At 45.2% G+C, this 19,789-nt stretch overlaps 1 protein-coding gene across 2 annotated transcripts in view; it reads left to right on the forward strand.

Moving 5' to 3' along the window:
* CDCA7L (cell division cycle associated 7 like) overlaps nt 1-19,789 on the forward strand; it is a 52,330-nt gene that overhangs the window by 28,373 nt on the left and 4,168 nt on the right. The window contains exons 2-7 of one of the 2 annotated variants that reach the window (XM_060108332.1): nt 8,349-8,489; nt 13,019-13,156; nt 16,565-16,942; nt 18,358-18,429; nt 18,545-18,715; nt 19,459-19,584. In XM_060108332.1, coding sequence (XP_059964315.1) covers nt 8,349-8,489; nt 13,019-13,156; nt 16,565-16,942; nt 18,358-18,429; nt 18,545-18,715; nt 19,459-19,584 — 1,026 coding nt within the window. The remainder of the gene's footprint in view (nt 1-8,348; nt 8,490-13,018; nt 13,157-16,564; nt 16,943-18,357; nt 18,430-18,544; nt 18,716-19,458; nt 19,585-19,789) is intronic. The other variant, XM_060108333.1, reaches the window with a different exon arrangement.

The following is a 19,789-nucleotide window of genomic DNA, read 5'->3' on the forward strand; positions in this document are numbered from 1 at the left end:
TATGTCTTTTGATTGGAGCATCTAGTCCATTTACATTTAAGGTAATTATCAATATGTATATTTCTATTGCCCTTTTCTTAATTGCTTTGGGTTTGTTTTTTGGCCGTTACCTCCTTGATAGGAGGTGTGACTGATGTTGTGGTGGCCAGGCCTGCACTGGCCTCCCCTTTGCTCTGTGGTTGTCACTGCCCTGTCAGAGTTGTTGGAGTAGAGGCCCCCAGATGTGTTTCTTGGCTGTGTTTCTGATCTGCAGTGGGAGGTAGGTGGGATTGGAGCACTCCCACAGGGAGGGAAGCCACTGAGTATATCTCCTCTGGAGCTGTTCACCTGTGGGTGTGCTCTGTTGTGTCACCTTTCACCCGTTGTGCGAGCTCTCAGATTACACTGTTGTTGGCACTGCTCTTGGCCACACCTTAACCATGGGTATGCCAGCAGTTGGCCCTGGTGTCTCTCAGACATTGTTTTCACCAGGCCATCAGCGTAGATCCACTGAAGTCAGGTCCTGGGATTGCAGTGATCATGGATCTGGACCCACTGTGGGAGCAGCCCAGACTCTGGTCTGGCCCAACCCCTGTGTGTGTATGCCCACACAGTCTACAGCTGCTAAAGCTAGACCCATCTTGGCTGCGGGAGCACTCGCTGTCTGTTCAGATGTTCTGTAGGCGCTCAGTTTACAAAGCTGGTCACGGTGGTGTCAATTTGCAGTTTTGCAGCTGGTTATGTGGGGATCTTTCTTTTTAGGTGTTCAAGGTCCTCTGCTAGTGTTCAGCTGGTGTTCTGTGAAAATTGTTCCGTTTATAGTTGTATTCTTGATGCATTTGTGGGGAGAGATGAACTCCACGTCCTCCTACTCCTCTGCCATCTTGACTCCTGATTGTTTGTTTTCTCTATAGTTTTGTCTTTTCCAAAATGTCCTGTAAGTGTAATCAGACAATGTATAGTCCTTTTCACTTGGCATAGTGATGAGCTTTATGCATGTTGCTGTGTCTATCAGTAATTTTTTCTTTTTTATTGCTGAGTTAAATTCCGTGGTATGGATGTTCCACAGTTTGTTTTATCCATTCCCTAGTTGACTTGGATTGTTTGTAGGTTTGGAAATAAAACTGCTAATTGCAAGTTTTGTGTGAACATAATTCATTTCACTTGGGTAACACCTAGGAGCAGCGTTGCTGGATCATGTGCTAAGTGTATGTTTAACTTCATAAGAAACTGCCAAATTGTTTTCCACAGTGGCTATACCATTTTGCATTTCTATTAACAGTTTATGAAAGGGCCAGTTGCTCCACATCCATGTCAGCACTTGGTATTGTCAGGTTTTTAAAAAGCCACTCTGCTAGGTAGATAGTTACATCTCGTAGTTTTAATTTGCGTTTCCCTAATGACTGTGGATGTCGAAAATGTTTTCATGTGCTCATCTGCCATCCATTTATCTTTGGTGAAGTGTTTGCTCACCTCTTTTGCCTGTTTTTTAATTGGGTTATTTGTGTTTATTGTTGAGCTTTTGAGAGTTTTTTTATATATTCTGGTTATAGGTCTTTTATCAGATAAATGATGTGCAGGTATTTTCTTCTTGTCTATTGGCTTTTCATTCCCTTAAGAGTCTTTTTTGAAGAGTAGAAGTTCTTGATTTTAATTGTCTAATTTATACATTTAAAAAATCTGTATCATGCTTGGTGTTTTATCTAAGAATTCTTTGCATAACCCAAGGTTACAAAGATTTTCTCCAGTTTTCTTCTAGAAGTGTTATTGTTTTAGGTATTATATTTAGGTCTGATCCATTTTGAGATAGTTTTTGTAAACGGTGCAAGGTATGTGCATGTCTTATGCCCCAACCAATTTAATCATAAGAGATTTAGGGAAATGATGTTGTTTATGGAGAAAATGATATGAAACAACCCCCTTCGTAGTGGGTTGCAGGAACGTTTTCCTTTGTGTAAAGGGTCTCCTTACACAGATGCAAGATAGTACACCCTACAAATTCTGCCATCCTTGCTATCAAAATTGCTTTCAGAACACTTAATGAGGAAAATGCAGTAGTGCACAGGAATTTCTTTTGTACTGCTCCTTAGGGCTTTAAATGAAACATGTTTCCAGGTGAAATACACACTAGTATTCCTGGAATAAGAAACATTTCCTGAAGCTTTATCAAAATCAGCTTTTGAATAAATTGGCCTTAAAGAGAATCTCAAATTTCTTTTCTTTCATAAACTAATAGATGATAAATATGTTCCTTCTGGCTGGGTGGTGGTATTTTTTAATCAAGGAAGAATGAATTTAGATATCCTTGAGATACAGAAAACCTTTGATTAAAACATTTTTACCCAATTTTAAAATTTTCTTCCTTTTTTTTTTTTCCGAGCTAGTTGATTGCTGCTTATCAATTAGTCATATTTGTTAAGGACCTCTGAGTATGTAAGACTCTATTCTTGGTGCTGGAGTGGAGCAGGGTGAGAAAGACAGATGCCAAAGAGATCCAGGGTCTGCCATGAGAATTAACTGCCTGTAGGAAGGAGGTTAAGATCTACACACGAGTTGCTATTATGAAGTAGGAAGAGTCGCATCTCATAAGAGAGGAACAAAATGGGCTGGGCCTTGCACAAAGCATGTTCTGCAGGCCAGAGCATGGGGAGCTTGTTAGAAATGCAGAATCTCAGGCCTCTGTTGTGGGTTTTGTTTTGTTTTTTAAAAAAAATTTTATTGAGGTGTAATTGACCTATAGCACTGTATTAGTTTGAAGGCATCCAGTGTAATGATTCAGTATTTGTAGGATTCCCTTTCTTTTTAAGAGTAAATAATATTCCATTGTATGTGTTTATGACATCTTGTTTAGCCATTCATCTGTTGATGGACACTTGGGTTGCCTCTACTTTGTGGCTTTTGGGAACAGCGCTACCGTGAACAAGGGAAGGGTTATTTTAAATTTAAAGTTTTTTTCTTTTAATTTTATTAACACTTCAGTGTCCAGTACTGTCGCTAGCAGACACTAGTTAGATACCCCGTCAGTAACATTTGAAATTACAGCTTTTAAATTTCTTTGGTGTTCCACTTAGCACTGTGAGTTCTTCTGTGTGCCTTCCCTGAATGAGTTTGAGATCCAGCCTGTAGATGTTTGGTCCTTACATTAGAAGCTGACATTTTATAACTGGGAGCTTCCTCACCAAGACTCAGATTCCTCACTTCTCTGGGGAGGTTCAAGGTTGGGCACACTGAGCCCCGTGCCTTTGTAGCTTTGGTCTGCTGGGGTGCGGGAGTGACTGCCATTCCTGGACTCATGTTGGCACTGTCCAATGCAGCCTTACCCTGAGCTGCTGCCTTCACTGCCCACCTGCTTGGCCCCAAGTCCTGTTGAATGTGCTTTCTTTGTTCCCGAGATGAGCCCGAAGGTAGTTTGCAAGGCTTGTAAGTGAAATCTGCAATCCTTTCTGAAAGAGGTGCTGTGAATATGACTACTGTGTATGCAGATGCTCAGAAATTCTGCGTGAAGATCTTTAATTCCTTTTGGATAGGAATGTCACAGAGTGTACCTTTTGACCCCGTGCACCTTTCCTAGGAAACTACACCTTCCCTGAGAAAATGACTACAAGGTCAGATGTAGTCATTTTCATACAAAGATTTATTGATGACCTGCTTTAGGCCAGGCCCGTGTTAGGTGCCAAGGACTCCATTCTAGTGTCTGTGTCCTGGTTGAGGAATTGAATCTTGGGCCCCACTTGACCTTTGATGGTACTTACGTTGTTATCCCAACAAGGACAGACTGAATAGATATATACAGTGTGTGTGAAAGGAATGGAAGAAATCTGTGTATTGTAAAAAAAAATAGTTATGAATAATAAGTCTTTTCCCTTTCAGAAGAGAATTTTCTTGACTTCTTTCTGGTTAGCTAGATAGCATTTATCCTAATATTGTGCAAGCTTGACTACTGTAAGTATAATCCACTGATTGGGAATATTTTATATTTTCTTTTCAGTTATTTGCTTTATTTTTTTGGTTTGTTTTGGTAGGTCTTACAATTGGCGTTGTAGTCAAATGGAACATAAGCTTTGCGGGAAAATGTCTGTTGTAGTCTGTCTAGACTACATAGCTACAGAGTGGATCACTGACGAATGAAACAGGGAAGTGACAAATCTTTGGGCCTAAAGTGTTGCTACATTGTTTACCTGGTCTCACATTAGAAGGCTGTCCCTATGAATCCTCTTTTATCAGGTCCTTTCCGTCCCTCGCATGCAAATCTTGCCTTCTTCGTTGCATCTGTTAAACAGCTTGTTGCATTAAAGACACTTGAATATTTTACAGAGACTTTTGCTAAATCCCGGGACTTAACGACTGTCTGAAATGCTTCTCTGAATGCCTTTTGAAGTTGGGCAGCAAGAAACAGAGCCCTGCATGCCCCAAGAATGTGTAGTGGTTTTTGCTTTTTTGAAAGTTCATTGCTTCCTTCTGTCCCTAATGGGTAATTGCAGCCTCTTCCTACTGGCACCTCTGGAGCAGATACAGAAATAAGAAGGAGGAATTAGGCAGACACAGGCTCACTGCAGTGGCAGTTGTGACCGTGGCCCCAGGGCTAACGCACTTGACCGTGGAAGCAACTGATTTATATCAACAGCCTCTCCATTCCTTACATGTGCTTCCAGTAGATCATTACATTGGGTGCTTCTTCCTCTTTAATTCTCTATGGTAAAAGAAGCTTCTGGGCCAGCAGGGTTTTTGGATTCATAGAATGGTGGTAAGTCAAAAAGCGCCACTTCAGGGGCTGAACTTGACGATTGTTATGTAAAGTCTAATGTACTTACACTTTCATAAATGTCATCTATGTTTCTCCAGTAAGAGTATTTTCTTGGTGTGTTGTTTCTGTTGGCTAAACAACAGTGGAAGCTGTCTTTGAAAAGACAAGCATGCCAAATACTGTTAAATTAAAACTCTTCCTTCTTTAAGAGGTAAATTTTTCTCCCAAGAATCATCTCAGATTTAGGCTTTGTTTAGGAGCTTCTTCTTAAAGAAGCATAAATGTTACAGTATTTTTTCTATTGTTAGTGGAGCTCTAATTCTGTAAGTGTCTGCCTGTTTGTCTCTTGAAGTGATTTCATTAGATGGTTTGTAATTAACTCTCTGACCTCATTCATCTTGTATTCAGCGTCTGGATCTGTGTACTCTGGAAACCAAATGTTAAACTTCCTTTGGTTGAACCACTAGCTTTCTAATCATTTTTAAACAAGAAGCATTAAAATCATGCTAAAAATGAGTAGATTAGGGATTAGTGATCTCTCAAATGAACCTGACTGTAAAATTAATTCCATGCACAGAAAAAAAAGAATCCGAAGAATTTAAGTAACTTCTGAATACACAACTCTGTGTGTAATAGTGTAGCCATTATTTAAAGTGGGGTCTGGGGAACCCTGAAACCCCTTCAGGGTTCCATGAGGACAAAGTTATTGTCATAATAATATTAAGACATTACTGGAGGAGGGGCTGGAAAAGATGTTAAGACATTATTTGCGTTTTTTTGCACTGATGTGCAAAAGCAAAGGCAGAGAAAACTGCTTGTCCTCAGCATGAATCAAGGCAGTGGCATCAAACTGTACTAGTGGTCATTTCATTCTTCACCTCCGTGCACCAATTTTAAAAGAAAATGTGTTGCACATAGTATGTCTTACTGTAGCAGTAAAAATTATTAAAATCTGGACCCTTGAGGGCATCTCTTTTATATACTCCATGATGAAATGTGAAGTACACATAAAGTATCTTTGTATCTCCAAGTACAACCATGGTCTAGTTATCTCAGGGAAAAGATCTAGTACCTAGCAGGACTGTGTTCGGAGGATAGCAAGAACCCCAAAGAAATCTTGGACTGGATTGTTGTTGGCAGTGGTGTTGGTAGTGGTATTGGTGTGTTGTCTGAAACGGTTTTGTGTGTACTGTGGATAGAGCACATGGGTAGGTGTATGAGAAGTACTGGGAATTGGGGTTTTCGTTGCAGGGAAGGGAGATACTAACATCGTGTTGAGGGAGATGAAGAAGAATCCTGTCTTGTTGGGTTTGAATTCAAGATGTCAAAATGAACTCAGATGTAAGATACTAAAACACCTTTGTTCTGTGCAGGCAAAGCAATGATACTTTACTAGCGAGGCGCACACCTAGATCTCAGAGCTTGATTTCCAAATGCCAGGGCTCCTTGGAGAAATGGCTCGTTGGGGGTCTGGGGCCAGTACATGGCTAGCTGGGCACGCCTGTTGTGTTGGAAAACAAAGAGGTGCTCAGAGGCTATTAGGATTGTGTCAGAAGGACACAGAAGCTGGCTTGAAGGAGCTGCCAGTAGCCAAATTTGGGACAATCTGAGTATCAGAAAGAATGATGATAGAGTAATGGGTTAAAACACATTAACTTAAAACAATCCATGAAACTACCTGGGAGGGAGAGTAGGGAGAGAAGGAAAGAGAGAGAGAGAGGGACAGACCGCAAGAGAGAGGATATTACATTACAGGAGAATGCACCTAACATACGAAGGAGGAATAGTATTTGAAAATCACTGTTTTGTAACCCCTAACGTGGTGATTGATTCAGGCGAGGGGTATCAATGGATACCGAAACTGTTGAGTGAAATGCTATCAGGGAGAAGGATAGTCATAGAATCTCAAATATCATCCTAGTTATTACTTAATAAGCACAAAGGGGTAAAGATACTTTTGCTAAGAAGAAATCTGGCAGATCCCACTTTAACTTGGTGATCAAACAGCATCACCACTAAAGACACAACCAGATGTTACGTGCAATGTGTAGCAGGAACGCGGCACTGCCCACGAAGGAGTCTGGCCGAAGAAAAGCACACTTGAGTCTGACTGAGACTCTAGGTTTAAGTACCAAATTACAGGAAATCCAGAGGGACAGAGGAGTCTGTTAAATACCATCTTGGGGCTGCAAAAGTCAAAAAGCAAACCTCTAGGCTCTGGCAAACTCTACAGTCAGATAACCCAGTGTCTTCAAAAATCAGTTGTGAGAAGAAAGTTAAACACGAAGGCGACGCGAGAAAGGACTTGAGACGCAATGACCAATGTATGGGCCTTATTTGGATCCTGATACAAATACGCTGGGGGTTGAAAAACAATAATAGTAACTGTGGACACAGACTGTATATTTGCTGGTAACGCAGGGTGAAATGATACTGTGTCTACAATTGCTTTAAAATAATTTGGAAGGAAGGCAGTTGGGTTGGGATACAGATGAAACAAGACTAGCCATGGACAGGTAATTGCTAGGGTGTCCACCTGTGTGTTCATGATAGTATTCCATCTATTTAGGAATGTATTTGAAAGTTTTATAATTAAATTAAAAATACTGCTAATTAATAGGGAATAGCTTGACATTTTGTGCCTCTTTATGCAATGCATTGAGAAGTACATGTCATCTGTATAGAATTGTTGCCAATAATATCTGAGTCTGTCAGGAAACAATCACATAAGCTCAGAATGTGTGACATTCTACAAGGCAGTTTTCTTGGGTTGTCTACAAAATGTCAGTGTTATGAAAAGCAACAAAATATAATGTCATAAAAAAAAATCAGGTCTTCCCTGGTGGCGCAGTGGTTGAGAGTCCGCCTGCCGATGCAGGGGACACGGGTTCATGCCCTGGTCCGGGAAGATCCCACGTGCAGCGGAGCGGCTGGGCCCGTGAGCCATGGCCGCTGAGCCTGCGTGTCCGGAGCCTGTGCTCCGCAACGGGAGGGGCCACAACAGTGAGAGGCCCGTGTATCGCAAAAAAAAAAAAAATGAACTCGCAGCAAATACATATTTGTTAGATTAAGTGTGCTGACAATATTCTCTCTGGCAATAATTGCCTGTAATAGTGTTTAATAGAATTAATTCTAAACTAAGATTGATTCAGAATACAGAAAAGAAGGAAAGCTTTATTTCATTGTATGAACTTTCATGTGACAAAGAACAGAAAAATAAAGAACTATAGGTGGAGATTAAGAAAAGAGTTTAGTGATGTCTTAAGGAATTTTTTTTTTTTTAACGTGGATGACATTTAAAGACAGATCCACTGTAGGAGAAAACTTTCTTATTTTTTGTCAAGAGATCAAAAATGGCTTTTATCTAGGCATGGCCTCAACACTCCTTGTAATATAGGATATACCTCTAGAATTTGAAAAAGAAAACTCTTATCCTCTTCCACCCCTTCCCTGGTTGCCATGAGGTGTCAAATTGAGGCACATTTTGCTCAGGGTTATTGGGGTCTTGTGAGCAACCATGGCAGATTGATAAAGTCATGAGATGGTAATTCCTACTCCTCTACAAAATTTCCCTAAGTGATTATAACAGCCCCTGATATTATCCTCCTTTTTTCAATCCAAACAGATCCCTAAAGAAGTGGCTGACATCTTTAACGCCCCCAGTGATGATGAAGAGTTTGTCGGTTTCCAAGATGATGTTCCCATGGAAACCCTGTCATCAGAGGAGAGCTGCGATAGTTTTGACTCACTGGAGTCAGGGAAGCAGGTATGGGTGCCTCCTTTCAAGGCAGGCGTATCCGTCTGGAAGCTTGGATCTTGGTTCGGATTTTTTTTTTTTTTTTTTTTTTTTTTTTTGCAGTACTTGGGCCTCTCACTGTTGTGGCCTCTCCCGTTGCGGAGCACAGGCTCCGGACACGCAGGCTCAGCGGCCATGGTTCACGGGCCCAGCCACTCCGCAGCACGTGGGATCTTCCCGGACCGGGGCACAGACCCGCGTCCCCTGCATCGGCAGGCGGACTCCCAACCACTGCGCCACCAGGGAAGCCCCAGATATTCTTTTACTTGAACATGGTCTGAGATTGGTGGTATCAGTTAATTGTCGAGCATCTTATTTTATTAGTGTTACACCTTCATGTTTCAAGCACCTGGTGAGGGTACCTCGCTCAGTTTTGCTGTTTAAATCCTTTCTATGTGTAATAATTTTTTTTTTTCAGTAAAGGGGACCTCACATGATCAAATCCATTTTCTTTGCCACCTCGGGGCTGCAGCCTGTGGCCGGGCTGCAGCCTGTGGCCAGGCTGTATTTGGAGCGCTCCCACACAGCTGGCGGGGGAGGGCTGGTCCCCCAGCGATAGTGTAGGAGTGTGTGGTTACCATGAGACACATGGCCTCTGTGCTTCTGCGGTGAGGCTGTCCGCACCTCACTCGTGGGATGGCTGGCGAGAGCATTGTTCTTTCTTTAATTCCTTTGATCTGTGGCAGACACAAGTTGCAGTTCTCGGAGAGGTAGATTCCTGGAGGTTTATGTGGTGATTTGGCAGGAGCATGGCCAGAGTATCCAGGCTTCCGGGGCATTTTTTTCTGAGTTCATTTGTGGCACTCAGAATTCCTCATTCTCCCTCGACCGTGGCCTCTCCTAAAAGGCTGTGAGTTAGGCCCACCTAGCTTCCGCTGGGCAAGTAGAGGAAGGCAGGCAGTTAGTTATGTAAGTGAAGCCCCGGCTTGATGGCAGTGTGTGTGTTCCTCACCTTATCTGATGCCTCTGCAGCATTTGACCCCCCCCCCCTTGCCAGCCACCTGCTTCCACTCGCCTTGGTCTTTTTCTCTTACGCCTTTTGTTCTTGGTTTTCATCCCTTCTACTTCCTGTCCCCATCTGTGGATGTTCTCCAAGATGTTATCTTCAGACCTTTCCACTTAATGATCTCAGTGCCTGGCCTGGTCTCAGCCGTTGCCTCCTGGTTCTTTGTGGTTTGGCTCCTCCCTCCAGCCCCAGATGTATTTCTGACAGCCACTTGGATCCGTCATCATCGTTCAAGGGAGGTCGGAAACTCACCATTTTCCCTCCCTGGTTGTCTGTCTTCCCCGTTTTTGTCTCCAACTTTGGAGCTCTTGACACCTCCTGTTTCCTTCCTCACCCATCTCCTCAAGTCCCTTGCAGGAGATGATGAATCTTCTGCCATGTTCCTCACCTCCATCCCTTCCCGTCTCTTCCCTTCTCAGCTACCGTGGTTCTCATAGTCCTTACTGCAGGCGTGGAACTGAGCTCTGGTCACCATCCTCCCCTGTTGGGAAATCGCCAGTCCCTCCATTCGAATGTGGCCAGGCAGTGAGCGGCAGCCTGTTGGGTCCACCGTGAGTGGCCCTCTGCGCGGCGCGGGAAGTTGTGTGAAGCGCCAGTACGAGCCTGGCGGGCAGCAGGCCTTTAGGAGCGGAGCGGCCGCTCTTGCTGCTGTGACGACTGCCCCTTCTCCTGTGCCCTCACACCTGCCCCCAGTCCACCCCCGCTCCCGAGTCTGACCCCAGCATGCATTGCGTGGCCCATGACAACATGCTTTTCATGCAGAGTGCCCTTAATTCACTATCTCCCTGGGAAGGTGAAGGCGCTGTCATTATTCCTGTTTCACAGGTGATGAAACTGAAGTGTGGGGAGGTGAAGTGACTTGGTCTGAGGCCTCACATCTGAGAAGTGGCCGAGCTGGGATGTTCCTAATCTAGGAGCCCCACTTCTCAGCCTCGTGCCTGGCATGGCTCTTTCCTGCGGGCTTTGCAGCAGTAGATCAGAGACCGCATCCATCCCCCCCGCATGCACTGTTCTGCCCCCTGTGCACAGTGGTCCAGGCTCTTCATCCTGCCTCTGTGCGCTCTCAGCATCTTTCTAGCCTCTAGCCCAGTTTAGATGCAGATCAAATGCTTCTGCTTCCACGAAGTCTTACTGGATTTTCTTTCTTTCTGTGCGCCATGTTGCGTGTGTCTCCCTTACAACACTGATCCTCGCCATGGTGACCTATGGACTTGTCCAGCTCCCTTACTAAATGACAAGCTCCTTGATGGAAGGGGCCTCATACTTGAACGGTGCTTTCCAACTTCCCCGGCTTGGGCTGCTTTCTTGGGTTGTCCCTTCCCTCTTGTTTCATACATCCAGTGCCCATGGGCGAAGGATCACCCATGGGGCGGAACTGAGGTGGGATACTTGTCTGACTGGTTCAGCCACCATGACTTCCAGTCTGTTTCTTCACATCCCATGAGCTTCAAAATTAAAAAAGTCACCACTCTGTTAGCTTCTCTTCTGATCTGTTATTTGCTTATGTTCTTGATCACGGTAGATGCAGGTCACCAAAGCCCACAACATACTGTCTAGTAGTGATTTTAAAGCATAACGGCCAGATTTCGGAGAACAAAGAGTGGTGTGAGGGTTGTAACCAGGGACACAGGAGACTGTGGAGTGGATGTTCGCTTTGTTACAGACCCCCATTAAAGATGGTTTTTACACCCTGTGAAATCAGGAGAATAAAAGCATGGGCCTTGGTTTAGGGCTGCAGCTGAGTTGTTTTCTCTATCAGAACTGGCCACCAAAGACACTGATCTCTCCCAGGCTGACCGCTGCCTGTGACACCAGCTCAAAGCACAGAAGGAGCCAGAGGACTGGCAGGTTGGAACCTGCTGTTCCAAGGCATGACCTGTTCGGGCTCCAGCCAGGGACTTTGGGTAGATGATGAAGTGTGCACATGGGCCCCACTGCCCTGCAGCAGCCTGCAGGGGCTGGCCCAGGGCTCTTGAGCCAGATGTTTCCTGCCCCCGGAGGTGGTGGGTTTCCTTGGGAGCCAACCGCGCACCATTCTTCCTTCATGACAGACCCTGGCCTGCTGCTTTCCCACCTGGACCCCACACACTCCGGATCCATTTTAACCTGCCGAGAGAAGCCGCGTGAACTTGTACGTAGTGTAGTGTGCACAGCAGTGCCGGTGCTGGTCTCCCTGAAGCACAATTTGAATTTCACTTTAAAGAAACTTCCCTTTTGTGTGTGAATTTTTTTTTTTTTTAAGCAGCTGCACCACAGCTATCAACAAAGGGACGAAGTAATTTACATCTGAGCACAGTCACTCCAATTACCCATAATAATTCACAGGAGACATTTTTAAGCTTAAAAAAGTGCCGGATATAGGCATTTCTTTCTTTTTCTCCCGGGAAGTTTTTCCACTCGTCTGTTATGTCTGTTTTTCTCCAGAGACTGATTATCCGAGCTCGAAGAAGTATATAATTAAAGTCAGGGAAAAGGCAGGCAGGGAGATAAACATTCTCCAGCCGCATGTGCTGTCATGAGGCGTCATACCCCTGCATCAGGGATAGGAGGGGAGACGTCAGAGGCAGCAGGGGACGTGGACTCCAGGCCTGGCTGCCAGCTTGGAGGAGGCTGGGATGCGGGTCTCCGTTCTGTACTGCCATCCTTGCTTTTCCCCTCCTGTCTTTTAAGCATGCCATTTATTTTTATGAGTTCAAAAGAAAGAAAAAGTCATTACTGGAACATGTCCTTTCTGAGTCAGCCGTGTAACATCTTTCCTCGGGCTCACTTGCTACCTGCCGGCGGTGGCTGGTTCTGTGGGAGACGGACGCCCCGGGGTGGGAGCGTTGGAGCTTTTCCTTCGGTGCCCTGTGGTAGCGGGCGATGGAGCCACTGCGTTCTCCTGGGCAGTGGGCGGGGCGGGGTGTGGAAGCCTCCAACCCTGTCCTGCCTGGAGGTGTGCCGTCTGTGAACCAGGCATCTCCCCTGGGAGGAGCCGGCTTGGGACGGCTGTTGGAAAGGAAAGCCAGCGTCCGCGGAGGAGCCAGGGCCAGGTCTTCTCCTCCATGTGTTTTCTGTTCTGTGTGCACGCAGACGCTCCTGATGGCCCGCCCTGGCGGGAGAAACTGAATTCCGTCAGCCCTTGCCGGGCACACCAGCTGATGGAGGCTGCAGCCGTTCTGGCTTTTTGAAATTGTTCAGCTTGTGGGTCTGACTTTCTGCAAACTCTGGAAAATATGTATATATATGTGTGTTTTTACTGCGGTAAAACCTACATCAGATTTACCATTTTAACCATTTTTAAGCGCGGTAAGTCCCGGTGTCCTGCCTGCAAGACACTGAGAGGCGTTACTCACAGCATCTCGAGGCCTTCACCGTTATCTGTTTCCAGAATGTTTTCATCGTCTCACACAGGAACTCTGTCCCCATTACACAGTAACTGCCCTTGTCCCCAGCCCCTGCCAGCCTCTGTTCTTCTTTCTTTCTCCATGACATACGTGTGTTTTTAATTTAGCAGGATGTGCGTTTCCATCCCAAAAACTTCACAGAAGAGCTAAGAAGAATTTTTAGAGAGGACACTGACTCAGAGACAGAAGATTTTGAAGGATTTACGCAGAGTGATCTGAATGTTAACAGTAACCCGGAAGTAATGGTAATAATTATCAACATGAGGGAGGGGGGGTTGTAATATTTTTAGTCCTGGTTCCGAATTATATTGCTACTTGTAAGAAGTCACTTTACACATGAAAAGGTTTTACTTTTCCTTACATGTTCATCTTATAAGCTAGTTAACAAAGTATAAAGATTTTACTATTTTTTACGTGTTCATCTTATAAGCCAGTTAACAAAATATAAAGATTTTACTTTTTCTTATGTGTCCATCTTCTAAGCCAGTTAGCTAAATGTAAACTTGGCTATTCTAAGGCGAATTCCTGACCCACCAGTCCATTATTCTCCTAGAGAAAATCCACTTGTCTTCCCTGGGTGCCTTTGGAGTCTGGGGAGATGTGTCCCAGGCGTCCCTTATTATCCTTATCAGACAATTTATTTCAGACTTTTTTTTTTTTTTTCTTTTTTTTTTTTTTTTTTTCTGTACGTGGGCCTCTCACTGCTGTGGCTTCTCCCGTTGTGGAGCACAGGCTCCGGACGCGCAGGCTCAGCGGCCATGGCTCACGGGCCCAGCCGCTCCGCGGCACGTGCGATCTTCCCAGTCCGGGGCACGAACCTGCGTCCCCTGCATCGGCAGGCGGACTCTCAAACACTGCGCCACCAGGGAAGCCCTTCAGACCTCTTTGAACCTCTTTTGTCTGAAAAGAGGAGGGTCTGAGAGTAACGAGTTCCTGAAAGTCGTTTTCTGTTGTGCGCCAAGTAATGTTCTTAGGTTTGGAGTTAATTTGGCAAAAATTTAGCTGTGGTACAAACTTAGAGTTTTTTCTGTGCATTCTTGATTTGGATCACGACCTGCTTTTTAATGATAAAGATGACCTGGGCTTGTCTGATTCCTAAGGGAAGTCTGCCCTCAGCCCTTTGCCATCAAGAGACTTGTTGGTTGATCTCTTTTTATTCCATGTGTTTAGTAGGCCAGTTGACTGCCGACCAGTATTTGAATCTCAGAGTAACTTTGAAGAACAGCCTTTGGATTTTTTTTAGGCATAAAAATGTTTTTTACTAACTGAAAAATAGCATACATTTATCTCAGAAAATCAGTACACCACTTCCTTCTTTGGTATCAAGATAAGGGATAGAGAGAGAGGTTAAGCCTCATTATGTTCAGAAGCTCCCAGAGAAGCACTCCTGGCGTGGAACCTCTGTAGGTGTTTAAATAAGCTGTAACCAGTAGGGTTGCTTTGTCCTTCACCTTTTCCTGGGGGGGCTTAAAGCCTGAAAGCCTTAATGGTAGGCTGCCTTGCTCGATGGTGATTTTTTTCTGTGAATAGCAACACAGACCTGTGCCAACCTATCGGCCTCGGCCCCCCGCCCTTTGGCTTTCTTTACAGAAGTTATTTGCATGGCAGTTCATGTGTCCTGGCCAGCAAGGCTCCACTTTCTTGTCAGCAAGACACTGAGATCCTTCCAAACCCTGATGGGTATCATCTACTCTTAGTGACTTGTTTATCTTCTCTTCCTTAGCTAAGTAACGTTGGGATATTCAAAAGAATTTGTGTTTCCAGCATGGGAGAGTGAATTACCCCCAGCACCTTTTTTTTTTGTTTTCTTCCAAGTCTGTACATTTAGGGAATGAATCGTCACATGTTACGTTGATTCTGATATAACTCATAGCTCAGGGCAGGTCCACCTGTGCATTTATTTTGAAATTCAGTGAGAAAGCAAGCCTTGTTGCCTCCTCACCCAACCTCCTGCCCACCCTAGTGAGACCACCTTTTTGGCAATAGGGTATGACTCTACTTTGGTGTCTAGTGGTCTCCTAGGCAGGCGTGAAACTGCCGCAGCCGTGGTGCTGGCTCTCAGGTCAGAGTCTCCACTGGTGACTCTTTCCATACCTCAGTCCTTTGTAGTACGCTACTCCACGTCCTTGGTAAAGACGTGGGTTAGACGGCGATTATGATAAATGAATAAAGCCAGTCAGGGGAGAGAATTCCTCTGAAGTTCTCCAACAGTGTCTTCTAAAATAGATCCCTCTGCAGCCCACTATTTGGAATTCCAAAGCTACTAATGTGGAGAGTTCAGGATATTAAAACAAATAGAGGGGCTTCCCTGGTGGCGCAGTGGTTGAGAGTCCGCCTGCCGATGCAGGGGACACGGGTTCGTGCCCCGGTCCGGGAAGATCCCACATGCCGCGGAGCGGCTGGGCCCGTGAGCCATGGCCGCTGAGCCTGCGTGTCCGGAGCCTGTGCTCCGCAACGGGAGAGGCCACAACAGTGAGAGGCCCGCGTACCGCAAAAAACAAAACAAAACAAAACAAATAAATAACTCCGTACAGTACAGTCTTATTTCTCTGCTTGGCTTTTTGTGCATTGATACATACACCAAGGTTTGGAAGTTGTTTGCTTTTTTTCCCCCTCCCGCTGCTTTATTTTTAACTTGAGTCCAGCTGGAATTTGGGGCGGGGGTGGTCACTGAGGAAGAAGCAGAGTCATTAACTGAATCCCAGGCGGCTCCTGGTGCTGTTCTCAGCTCTCCTCACAACCTGAGTCCCTGACAGAGGTGCCCAGGCTACACTGTCCAGCCTGTGGTCAAGGAAAGATGCCAGGCGATGACCTTGATCCCAACATTTAAACCCACCTCTGCTGTTGCTAAGAGTCCTTTGCATCTGAGATGTCACCTTGCTGTTGCCTTCCATTCTTACTGTGTTCTCACGTGTGAAACCAAGTTATGTTTTAATGCTGGAGACCTATGCCGAGTGGAGACTGAAAATTGAGGCTGAGAATTGCTTGAGCTGACTGAACAGGTGCCTGCAGCCACCTGCAGAGCTGTCTGCCTGATTTCACCCCATGGCGCTGCGGGTTACAGAAAGGGGAGGAGGCTTCCCTTGAGTGAGGACCCAGTGTATCCTGGGGATGAGGTTCCACCACTGACCCCGATGGCAGGTCATCTGCCTGCTCCTTGGTCACTTCGCTAAAATGAAGTCAGCTCTCCTGTCCCTCTTACTCATGAGTTCTGTTCCAGCTAGTTAGGGCAGAATGGTATTTTATTTTTCACTCAGCACTCCGTTTTTATCTGAGGATACCTCTGATGTCATGCACACCCTTTTCTTTGACTGTTTCCATATTCCTGGGCTCCAGGTGTGCCAGCTTGGCTGGTCCACTGGGGAGGAGCCCACCTCGTCAGCGTTTGGCTTCCAGCCTGATGCTCTGAACAGAACACGGTCTGCCGGTGGGTGTGGCTGGTCCAGAGCACGCGTAGTATAGCCTGCTTTTTGATTTTGTTCATCTACAAACTACTTGCGCATTTAACTGAAGAGTTCAGAGGGAACTACCGATAGGAAGGGAGAGCTTTCAACTATTCATTGTTTTCCTAAAATACTGTCAGTGGTTTTAAGTGTGTCTTTCTGAAGGTTTGTTTATAGGCACTGTCTTTGTTATTGCTCTCATTTCATTAGCTCGTGGAGTCAGAGCTGAGTGATGATGGTAAAGCATCTTTCATGGGTGAGGAAGAGGAAGATGATGAAGAAGAAAAGACTTCACCTAGAAGCAGCAAGCCGGGAAGAAGCAGTATTGGTCTTCGAGTAGCCTTTCAGTTCCCCACCAAGAAACCGGCAAAAAATGCCGGTAAGAACAGTCCTCCTGAGCCGTTGTTTTCTGGCTCGTGCATACAGGACAGTAAGAATGGAATTCTTGGAAGAAAGACAAGCTGCAGACAGAGGAAGGAAAGGGAAGATTCTGCTTCTGAGTCTGAGGACGACTCCAGGGACGAGGGCCAGGAGAGCTCAGATGCCCTGCTGAAAAGGACCATGAACATCAAGGAGAACAAAGCCATGGTAAGGCCGCGCGGCCCGAGACCGCCACTGCTGGGGCTCCCAGGGCTGCGTCCCCACAGCTGCTGCTGTTTTGGCTTCTGTCAGGAAGTGTGCTCTGAGCATTGTGGGTTCCTTCTCTTTTCCTGGACCCCAGGCGGTTATCACCTGATTAGCTTTGGTTTGGGAACAGCGACTCCCGGGACCATTTTTAGCCCCCTCCACAGTGCCATGGACTAAACGCCATTTACTGTGGATCAAGTTATGTTGCAAATATGCAGTGGTATTTTACAGAGATGAGAGGGCCTGTTCCCAGCAGAAAGAAGCAATGTGTAAACGTGGGTGTCACGAAGCCCACTTAGGAGTTGCTTTGTGCAGGTCAGGCAGGCAGCTTTCAACCTAGATGCTGTAGTGTCAAGATACCAGCTAAAGGAATGAAAGGGGTCTAGGTATTAAAAGGAACTGAGCAGTTTTGAATCACTTTAAAATGTTTTCACCAGAATAATTAATGGAACAAGGTGAAATCTTTGTGTATTTGGTTTTTCTATATGTGGTCAGTAACTGTGGTTTCCTTCATAATTTTATACGTACAGAATTTAAAAAAATAATTCTTACCAATCATCATCACTTTTAGTATTTTGGTATATTTTCTTCTTTAATATTTTCTTTTTAAAAAGCATAATTTAATGTTACTGTATATGCAGTCTTATTATATGTCTATTAAGTTGCTTAAGAAAATATAAAGCCTATTTTGGGGTATAATTTATCCAGAGACATATTTGTGCTCAGCTAAGAGAAATTTTTAGTGTCGTATCTCTCTGCATCTTTAAAATAAGAACTATGTTCATGATTTTAGGATTTATGGGTGACACCCATACCTCTGTGTAAGTCTAAAACTAAAAGGAATCCTAATTAAATTGTATGATTGGCACATTAATGCCTGTTATTTGGTGTTCTTAGGTGTTTATTTGGGAATATTTTCATAAATTATTTTTATTGATAAGAAATTAACCAACTTAAAGAATCCGTGTTTCAGAGCTCTGAATAACTGCCAGAATGATCTAGTTGGGCCTTTTCTGTTGTGAACATGATGAAACTTGATTCAGGTGGGCAAAATGATAGGTTCCAGGGTCACACTGCGAATTAGTAGCCCAGTCAGGATTCTAACCTCATGCTCCAGGCCTTGGACCTTCCAGGACAGTTTTCATTGTGTCTTCTCCTTCTACCTAAGGAATGGGCGTAGATTTTATTCCTCTCACGCTATCAGCATCTCACCTGCGCAGATAAAAATCTTTACATGTGAGGTTAAAAAAATAACAACTGCTGAGATCTTATTACAAGTTTCTCATAGCTGCAAACTGGAAGACTTGTGATAACATGTTAGATGAAGTAGACGTGGCAATATTTATGCACGATCCTTTCTTTCTTCTGAACTTCAGCTTGCTCAGTTATTGGCGGAATTGAACTCAATGCCAGATTTCTTCCCGGTCCGAACCCCGAACTCAGCTTCTGTAAGTGGATCTCCTTAATATGTATTGATTCCAGTACTCATGCACACAGTCGGTTGCTAGATGGCTTTCATTCCAGAAAGCAGTCAGTTGTGTGTGTCTGTGCTCTCACCTGCAGAAGAAGAAAGCAGTGAGGCGGGCCTTCTCAGAGGGACAGATCCCACGGCGCACCAACCCGGCCCGGAGCGCACGGCCTCCTGAGAAGTTCGCCCTGGAGAACTTCACCGTGTCGGCCGCCAAGTTTGCAGAAGAGTTTTACAGTTTCAGAAGAAGGAAGACAACAAGCGGGGTATTTTCTGACTATAATGAATCAATGCTTCTTTGTCTAAGCCAGAGGTCCTCGCACATGAGCGTTCATCATAGCCCTCTGGGGCTCGGTGAGAGCGCTGAGGTTCTGACTCGGTAGGTCTGCAGCAGCTGAGAAGTTGCATGTCAGCCAAGTTCCCAGATGCTGTGGGTACTCCTGGGCCCGCACTCGGAAAAGAGCCCTGGGCCTAAGCTTGCGCTTGGTCTAAGCTGTAGGCCATGAAGCGGGTCCTTCCTCTAAACCGAGCAATGGTTAGGACCCCAGCTTCCTCTCCAGTGGAGGCTGATAATGGCTGCAGGTGGCTTCGTGGTTTTGCTTGTGGGCAAGTACAGTGATGTCTCTGGTCTTCCTGTTTAGGAATGGGGAGTTTGGAGTGCTTTCAGTCTAGAGCAAGACACTTTGGACCCTTCCTATTTGTGGCTTTGGCTGTTCAGTGTGGGTCACTTCCCTGGCCTCACAGAGCTTGCAGCAGGTGACCGTTCACTGGTCAGGGAAACCCTGAGCTTCTGGTTTATCGTTCTGAGTCACCTTGCTGTCAGGGAAGCTCAGCACTAAGGATAGGAGCTCAGCAAATGACTAAAATGTGTGAATGATTTCAGGGAAATAGAAGAGGGACATAGTTAACATTCATGGTCCTAGAGCCCTGAGGAGTTTAAAACTTCTATAATTTTTTTTTAACCGCCCAAACCATCTAATGCTCAGTTCTGCTTTGGCTCGTTCTGCAGGGGAGATGCCAGGGATATCGACGACGTCGCTGTGTATCTTCTTTTCGGCCAGTGGAGGACATCACTGAAGAGGACTTGGAGAATGTGGCCATAACTGTTCGAGATAAAATCTATGATAAAGTTCTGGTAAAGCATATCTGATGAATAATTCACATGATCGTGACTTATACTGGGAGTCCCAGGCACTGGTGTTTGAAATCCTGCCTTGTTTTAAACTGTATCTGGGCTTACGCACTTGCGCCGTCTCCCCAGGGCACAGAGGTGGGCTCCGAGTTGGAGCAGCTATAACCGGGAAAGGGGAGACGGGTCAGTGCAGTAATTCTAATCAGGA

Source organism: Mesoplodon densirostris, chromosome 9 (genome assembly GCF_025265405.1).
Source record: "Mesoplodon densirostris isolate mMesDen1 chromosome 9, mMesDen1 primary haplotype, whole genome shotgun sequence".
Taxonomy (NCBI): domain Eukaryota; kingdom Metazoa; phylum Chordata; class Mammalia; order Artiodactyla; family Ziphiidae; genus Mesoplodon; species Mesoplodon densirostris.